Below are 8,554 nucleotides of genomic sequence, written 5' to 3'. Positions count from 1 at the left end.
ACATGTTAAGACGATTATGAACGAAATTTAATGGACATTTTTGTACAAAATAACACTCTATATTTTATATAGCTGTAGTCCCAAGCTTTCTTGCACAGAATGCACAGCATCGTATGGGTTGACAACAGAAGCAAATCAGTGGCAAAGACTGTCGTCCAGCAACTGGCAATAAAATAACGCTTTTATCTAGACGTACAACGCTAGCTAGCCAGCAGGGGTATGCTAACAGCTAGTTAGCAGTGGTCTCAAGTCACAGAACGTCATGAAAATGCCCGTATGCGACGCAAACGTTTGCCTGACAAAGTCCCACGGTAAAAATAAACTACATAAAATATACGAGATGAAATAGTCCTTGAAATGTGCTCCAATAGGTTGGTCAGTCAAATAAAATAACAGAATTTAGTGGTTCTTTTACAAGGATTATGAATACGTTTCAGAGAAATTAACCTCTTAACAAAAACATAAAATGGTCCACTTTTTTTTTCTACCAAAACAGGACAAGAAAGGAAATGCATCACATTTTAAACTATTACTAGAAATTTCTAGAAAACATTTTTAGTGTGAACAAACATTTTGAGTGCTTATTTGGTTAAAACTGATTGAGCTATCTTACTTTAGTCTAGGAAATTTTAAATAAACATTTTTCTGTGTAAACATGGCAGTTTTCAGTTAAAAATTGTGTTAAACCTGCATGCACATAAATAAATACAAATAAATGCATAAAAACTGGCAGATCTCTTTATTACCTACAAACAAACTGACACACTTTGGTGCAAGAAAAACAAAACACAGGAGTGAACATAAAAGTTAAAATACTGTCAACACACTGCAGACAAAAAATGGCTACATTTAGAAAATGATCAGATTAATTTTTTTCTCTTGCCTTCTTCCTGGGATCATGAATGAACAGTTCCCTTACTATACATACATATGTTTAAATTTGAACACTGGGCACATGTGATGAAGTATAGCTTAAGTACCTGGTGGTTCAAGTCAAAAGAAAAGTGAAAAAAGTAATCCAGATGCCTAAAAATATTTGTAGAAAAAAAAAAAAATCAATCCGCAGATGAACTGATCAATACATGTTTCAAACTAACATGCAGAGTGACAGTAAAATGTCAAGCAAAAACAAACCGGTAGTTTACAGTACATGCATTCATGTGCAAATCAATAATTCACATCTACACCTAACTGAGGCAGGTTTCCTAAAAAAAAAAAAAAAAAAGATTAAAGTACCAAAACAAAAGTGTAATAGCACAAGTGGATAAAAAAATAAAGCTTTGAGTTTACAGCAACCTCTAAAAAATATATACATAAAGATGAGGGGAAAAACAAAGATGAAAACTGGCAGCTAAAACCTAAAGTAGCTGACATTTTCTGCTACCTTTGGTAAAAAAAACCCAATTCAAGCATTTTCTTTCAAACAAAAACAAAACACTGCGTTTCAAAACGTGTTTTTATGCTAATGAAATGAACCTCAGTATCTGAAAAACAACCTGTTTTATTATCTCAGCAATCAGAAAAAAAAAAACACCCATAAAATCTTAGATTTCTCCATTGCTGCACTACAACCTGTGCTCATCATACTGTCTCAGTTTGGAGACTGCGCACTGCGATCGTCGTCTCACAACCAACATCACAACAAAAACATCCTAAAACCCTGAGGCGCCATCCATTTTTACCCACCTGGCAGATAATGGCACAAACATTCAACACATCAAAATAAAAGATGACAAAAGTAGTGATGTTCAAAATCGTTGGTTAAGCTTCCTAAAACCTGGCCAGCAGGGTTTTATGTCACTTATGTTTTCACCAAGTACATTCATATTCATCTCGTTGCTCCATTTAGATTTTTGGAGCAAAAAACCCCCCAAAAAAAAAAAAAAAAAAAAAATCTGCTGGTAAAGTTTGGCCAAACAGACTGAATAATAGTGTTTCACCCTGAATAAGCCAGATAATTACTCAGAAATGAAAAGTAGAAATGAAGACAAAACACTCCACAACCACAAGACGTGCCTCGCAGAGACGCCGATGTCGACATGCCAACGCTGGTGAGCTGAAAGCAGAAGGATCCTGGGAAACATCCAACTTCTGCTCAGGTGTTTGGTCTGCATCAATATGTTCTAATAAAGCTGTGAAAAAGAGTTTTAACAGCAGTGATGACGTCTCACTAAGAATAAATCTGTCAGACGTTAAGTAGTATTCGATTTTAAGTCTTTAAAAAAAACATACATATATATTAAAAAAATCATTCATTATATAGAAAAGTAGGGTTTAGCAAAACATATATATAGGTTGTAGGCATTTGTTTTGGGCCAAGAAATAGGAATGATCTTGTATATTTTGCCAATAAGGTGAACTTTCACTATTCGCCTTTCCCTGATCAAGATCCTTCTGATGATGAAATAGAAAGAAAATAGTGGGGGAAAATTTAGGTAAATCATAATAGATATTGAATATCACAACGCTATATTTCAGTAAAAACCTAATCTCTGTTTAAAACGGAGATGATGTACGTTTTAGTGGAACCATTTGAGTTGCTGTGGAGAACAACGTTTGAATTTCAGCGTGACCTCAGCTGAACCATAACACCTTGCTGACATCGTCTCCTGTAAATTAAAGTGAAACAAATAACCACCTGAAATTGACACCGTTTCAACTGGAGTTGCAGTTTTGAAGCGTGGAGAGTAAACATCTGTAAACGCTGAAGAAAATACAAGTAGATCAAAGTTCTCTTGGTCAGTCAAAAAAGAAAAAGGTGTCAAAAAATGCCATCAGTGTTCATGCTACTGGTTTCAGAACCGATCGCAAACATCTCCCCTCTTTCGTGAGCTCCCTGGTGAAGCACATGCACGGCAGAGGGATGGCTTCCTCCCGGCGGGCGATCGTGTTGAACTTGCACTTTTTCAGGTGGTCGGCCATGCTGGCGATGTCGGCGAACTTCCACTCGTTCACCGTGCCGAAGGCCGTGCTGAAGCGCCACACCTGGTAGAACACGAGAACAGCATGTGACTTCAGCTGTGGTGAGAAAAACTCACGTTTGCTCCAATTATGACAAGGATTTTGACAAATGAATGACCATACAACATAACACCTGAATGTTCTAACCTTGTGCGTTATTTGCCATGAAGGAGACCCGTCGTCACGCCGCTTCTTCTCCCACAGCAGGACGACCATGCCACGCATCTGAAGCAGACTGGCACACACGTTCCTCATGGTGCGAGACACTCTGGACAGCTGGCACAGACTGAAACTGTCGAGAAAGCTCGCCATGTGCTGCAGTACCTCAAAAGGAAGACTGCTAAACTGATCGTACTGAGCGTCGATGTGGTGGGGCTTTCTTGAGTGGCCGTCTCCAGTTTTCAAAGGCAATCCGGGCTGCACCCCAAAGGAACCCAAGTGTCTGTCATGGATGATCCGAAAGCCCTGCACGGACGGACAGAAGCGCCTCTGGGAGTAAGTGCAACCGTAGTACGCCAAGGGGCAACGCTGCTCCATCCAGCCGTTGAGTCCGGCGTGGATGTCCCCGTGGACGTTCTTGAAGTGAGACGAAAACTCGTCGCGTCGGAAGAGCTGCCCGCACACGAACGTGAACATGGAGCGCTGTTTGGTTTGGTACCGCGCGACACATTCGAGCACCAGTTCCAGCCGCAGCGTGTGGAAGGGGCTGGGGTTGGAAAGCTGCGGACTGGCATGGTCGCAGGCCGAGGCCGAGGCGATGTCGCCCACCATGGTGTTCGTGGCGAGGATGGCGGAAGGGAAGGAGAATGTCTGAGTGCCAAAGTCAATGTGGTAGCCGTCGACGAACCTGCTGTCGGAGATCCCCCGTCCTCCCGGGGAATCCCCGAGGCAAAACAGCAACGCTGCAGTGATGAGGTCAATGCCATGGAGCCCCATCGGGTCTTCCTCTACCTCCAGGTCAGATGTGTCCACCGCTTTGTCCTCCATTTTTACTCGAAACAAGTAAGGGTTGATCAGGGCCTGGGGGACATTATATGTAAACATGCTGAGCACTTCTAAGTTCTGCTTCCAACACCGATACCTGCAGAAGCTCCTTCTCACTTGATCCGACACCAGGAATGGCGGTGTGAGCGGGACCAGCTGGGGCGCGGGTGGCTCCGGTGCTACGACGGGTATGTAGTCCTGAGGGATGAGAGGCCAGACGAGGTCACCATTTTGAATTGGTTCGTTGATAACGACATCTTTTTCCTCAAAATGCAATTCCACAAAGTTCCTTTCTCCAGACCAGTTAGCAGCATCGTCATCTCCGTCTGTTTCCACAGCGCAATCGACTCCACCCACAGCCCCCAGCTCACACTCTGAATCACTGTCACTCTCAAGCATTTCTACGTTCCTCCCGCCTTCAACAACATGCCTGCTTTCCCCATTTTCTCCATTATTGATCACTCCATTCTTATCTCCATTTATATTTTCGATGATTTTCCCAATGTTGTTGGAATTGGTGAGGATGTCCAGCGCAGCAGCTAAGCTCCTGGTCGCCTCCCCTGAAGCTCTGTACAAGTTGTTATAAGGTTCTTCCTCCATTTCTGCCGTTTCACTGCCCAACACAGACGCCATTTCATCCCCATAGCCTGCACCCTTTTCTCCGTTCTTCGACACGTTGGTTGTAACTTTCAGCGACTCCAATAGCATCCTCTGATCCTGAAGAGCTAGAGCCATGTCCAGCTGCTCCACCTTGTCAAAGTCTTTGCTCAGGTTTTCGTAGGACTTGTGATCAGCGTAGCTCACAGGCCACCGGTTCCACTCCATTGTGCAACAAACTATGCTTGCAGGGCACGTCTCCAGATGCTGCGCCATTTTGATTCTCTTGACGGTGAAGGGGCAGCCGAAGCCGCTGTTTAGGCAAGGCAGTCTTTCGTAGGGGCACAGGAGACGATGTTCGTCCAGCTTGCAGGAGTGAAAAACGGCCCCGCAGACGAGAGGGCAGCCAACCAGATCGCAGGAGACACCCGGCTCTGGTTTGGCCATGCACCTTCTGTTGATGCATTTAAGGCAGTGCGGATGCAGGTTCTCCATTTTAAAGTAGTTCCTGCCTGCAGCGGGGGGAGCGTGGTCAAAAGCTGAACCTGTAAACAAAGACAAAGGATTAAAAAAAAAAGACTTTTCGTGAAACTCTCACCTTTAATGTTTATTCTTAAAACTTTTTCACATTGTGTCACAACACAACAAACTCAAACGTACTAGGATTTATACACCTATTGGGTAAGTGGAGGAAAAACTATTAGGGCTGAAACGATTAATTGGATTAATCAATTTCTTTAATACAGCTAATTTAGTAATTGATTAATCATTATCTGGAGAATACAGATTCAAGAAAAGGCCATTTGCTGATAAAAATAATTCAAAGCTGTAATTAAGCCAAAACTGGACATTATATGTATATGTTTTGTTCTAAAATAAAAAAACACCTTTGTCTGTAAATGTTTTACCTAGAAATCCTTAAGTGGATTTTTTTATATATTCACACAATTCAGTAAACTACTGCATTTAGGAAATAAAATGTTTTATTTTTAAAAATTACATTTATTCCACCTTTTAAATGAATTTCTAGTATTTCATAGAAACGCCGTTTAATAAAGTAGTTTAATAAAAATCTGCAGAACGTGCCATTTATTTTATCTGAATAATCGCCAGAACAACAGAGATTAATTGATTGCTAAAATAATCGTTAGTTGAAGTCCTAAAAATTATACATTGCCGTACAGATTTATTCAATTAGAATATTACTGAAAACTATTTACTTTAGTAACTCAATTCACTGAGTGAAGATTAATTACAGACAGACTGATGTTTTTTTGATCCTTTAATGATTTTCAGCACAAAATTGATGAAAACATGACTTAAAATTAGAACATCACATCAGACTAATAAAAAAAACTTAACATAGAAATGTGGGCCTAATTAAAAGTTTGATACCTGCTTTAATGTATTTTTAAGTTGACAAACGAGGTTCAATGGAATGCATATGCTAGTTTAGCGAGTATGACTGTATTTTTATTTTTTTTCAAATGGAAACCTGAAAAGTCTGGTGTACATACAGTGATGTGAAACAGCGTTTGTGCCATTACAGATTAATTCTGTTTGTTCCTTTTTGTCCCACTTAAATGTTTTAGATTATAAAAAATATGCATACAAATTAGATGAAGAAAAGCAGAGTGAATACAAAAAAAAGCAATTCCCCCCATGTTAAATCATAGCAGCTGTGATTCAGCAGATTTACCGCTTACTGGCCACACCCATACCTGATTACTACTAGACCTGTAATCTTCTTATAATTATTAGTTTTAATCACTTAAACAGAACCTGCCATGTTGTGGGCTAGAAAATCTCTAAAAGGAACACATTGTACCCTGAAAAAGAGAAATTCAACAACAAATGCAAAAAGTGTAATCAATCACTGTGAAAAGGGTTACTTTATAACTTCAGCCATTACCCACATACACAAAAAACATGCAATACCAATTAACCTCTAAGAAAGGCCTTTCACATATCTAGCAATTAAAAATTGTGTCTAATCCTCTTTATTCTAAACAAGCCCAGCTATTTTTAAAGGAATTTAAAATATCGGATTTTAACTGAACCACTCTAAAACTCAAATTTCGTGATCTAAACCAGTGTATTGTAGCTCTGATTGCATATTTTGGGTTATAATTTGGTTCACATTTCACCACTGGATACAAGCACATTTCAAATATAAATTATTCAAGAAGAATTATGAAAACATTTCACTTCCACTTCACACAATAATTTGTGTTAGTTTGTCTCACACACACACACACACACACACACACACACACACACACACACACACACACACACAAGACCAACAAAATATTCCTACCAACAACTACAATAAATAACTAAATACTTTTGTCTGGTGAGGAACATTTCACAACAGGGGTTTTCAGGTTTGGTGAAAATCTGAAATGTTACTTTCAGAGCTGAAACTAAGCTTTTGTTCAAAATCTCTGGTATTCAGAAAACTTGTCAAGACTTTTCCCAAATAAACACAACCAGTTGATGGCTTATGAATTTACTGTTCATCAGGACGGGTTACGGATGTGAACGGCGTCGTGTCTCCAAATAACAATTTAAACACTCGCAACAACGCTGCTAGTCTAAAATGAAAAGTTTAAAACATAATAATTATTGTTGAAATCTTTGCTGCAGCTGACAGCGGAGTTGCGCAAGTACAGCTGGCAGGTTAGCATTCAGCTAAACGTAAACAACACATCAGCCGGTGTAATTCCTTCTACCCACTTTTATCCCTTCCTCCTATGACTTCACTAAAAATAACAAGATTTACATAAACTTGTTTTATTACTAAACAAGTAACAGCCGAACAGCGGCGAACAGACAGAAGAAAAAAAAAAACTTTTCAAGCTAACAAAAGAACAACACAAATAGCCTGTTAGCATTAGCGTGTACAACTCTACTCTCAGTTAGCTCGCCGGTAGCTTCTGGAAACAACCTACCTGAGTTACTGAAGTCCCTGAAGTCTTATTTATGCTAATATTGTTCTCTTTAAATTTGGTTCGTTAATTTCAAAGAGCCGGAAACTATACCTACATACAAACAACTTAAAGGACTTAACTTCAAATCTTGTGAATTGGCCGCAGCTGGTTTAGTTGGTGCGGATCTTTTGGTTGTCTACGAGTGTTGATCCTGGTTTGGGACGTCGCAGCACTACCTCATCACGTAAAGTGACCTGTCACATTTAGGTTTATGGGCGATGTATGGCAGGTCGTTGTCATATACAATCTTTTATTTTCTTTATAGCTGAATGAAACAGTCTGAGTCAAATTAACATTCTTACTTGTCCAAGCTGAAAATAAAGTTACAAAAAATGTACATTATCTGCTAATCATTAGATTTCAACGTCAAGAGCTTTATAAAGCCTAATAAGAAATCTTTATTTGTCGACTGTCTCTTCACAACGGTTCAACATTTCTCTGCCTAACTTCTAATGAAAGGTTTCTGAAAAATTTCCCACTCCTTTGCAACCTTAACATTTCCAAGGTTAAAAAATATGGCTTTGCTTTATGGTTCTCAAACTGGTACCACCACTGGTGCTGGTTGGGGTGTTTATAGAGCGAAAAATTGTGTGTTTAAGCAAAAAAAACATCTAAAAGTTGCAGGACACTGGTCCTCAAGGTCTGGATTTGAAAACCCCTGCTCTAGACTGTCAAAGCTTAGCTAACCTTTAAGTCCCAAATACCATTATTATAGCCAAAACATACACACCGGATGAAATCATTTGCTGACAGATAATATTGACTCCTTTTTGATATGTGGCCAAAAATATAGGCAAAAATCACATTTTACCCCTAGTAATCACTATAAAGAATGTCAACTGAGATATCAGAATTTAAGATTGTGCACCAGACAAACTGAACTATAGAAAGCTAAAATGTTCAGATTTATGTCATGAAAAAAGAACAAAAAATTGATTTGTACTTCAATATAATAAATGGCTTGCCATACAATGGACACAGCACTATGGCTAAGGTACTGAAATAGTGTAGGGAAATAC

The 8,554-nt window shown here is 39.4% G+C and overlaps 1 protein-coding gene across 2 annotated transcripts; it reads right to left on the bottom strand.

Annotated features, from left to right (window-relative positions):
- Positions 1-724: 724 nt before the first annotated feature.
- Positions 725-8,405, bottom strand: fbxo30a (F-box protein 30a). 2 transcript variants are annotated; one of them, XM_081603044.1, is made up of 3 exons: positions 7,616-8,405; positions 3,109-5,087; positions 725-2,985 (listed from the first exon to the last, which is right to left on the bottom strand). In XM_081603044.1, the coding sequence occupies exons 2-3, from the start codon at positions 5,035-5,037 to the stop codon at positions 2,782-2,784; spliced, it is 2,133 nt and encodes a 710-aa protein (XP_081459170.1). In that variant the 5' UTR covers positions 5,038-5,087; positions 7,616-8,405; the 3' UTR covers positions 725-2,781. The 2 variants fall into 2 exon arrangements, with proteins under 2 accessions (XP_081459170.1, XP_008397300.1); XM_008399078.3 differs by having other exon boundaries at positions 7,497-8,404.
- Positions 8,406-8,554: the final 149 nt, after the last annotated feature.

The sequence above is a fragment of the Poecilia reticulata genome, chromosome 22 (assembly GCF_904066995.2).
Source record: "Poecilia reticulata chromosome 22, P_reticulata-male-v2, whole genome shotgun sequence".
NCBI classification, from domain to species: domain Eukaryota; kingdom Metazoa; phylum Chordata; class Actinopteri; order Cyprinodontiformes; family Poeciliidae; genus Poecilia; species Poecilia reticulata.
Note: the sequence above shows the minus strand (reverse complement) of the source record. Positions and strands in the feature narration are given on the sequence as shown.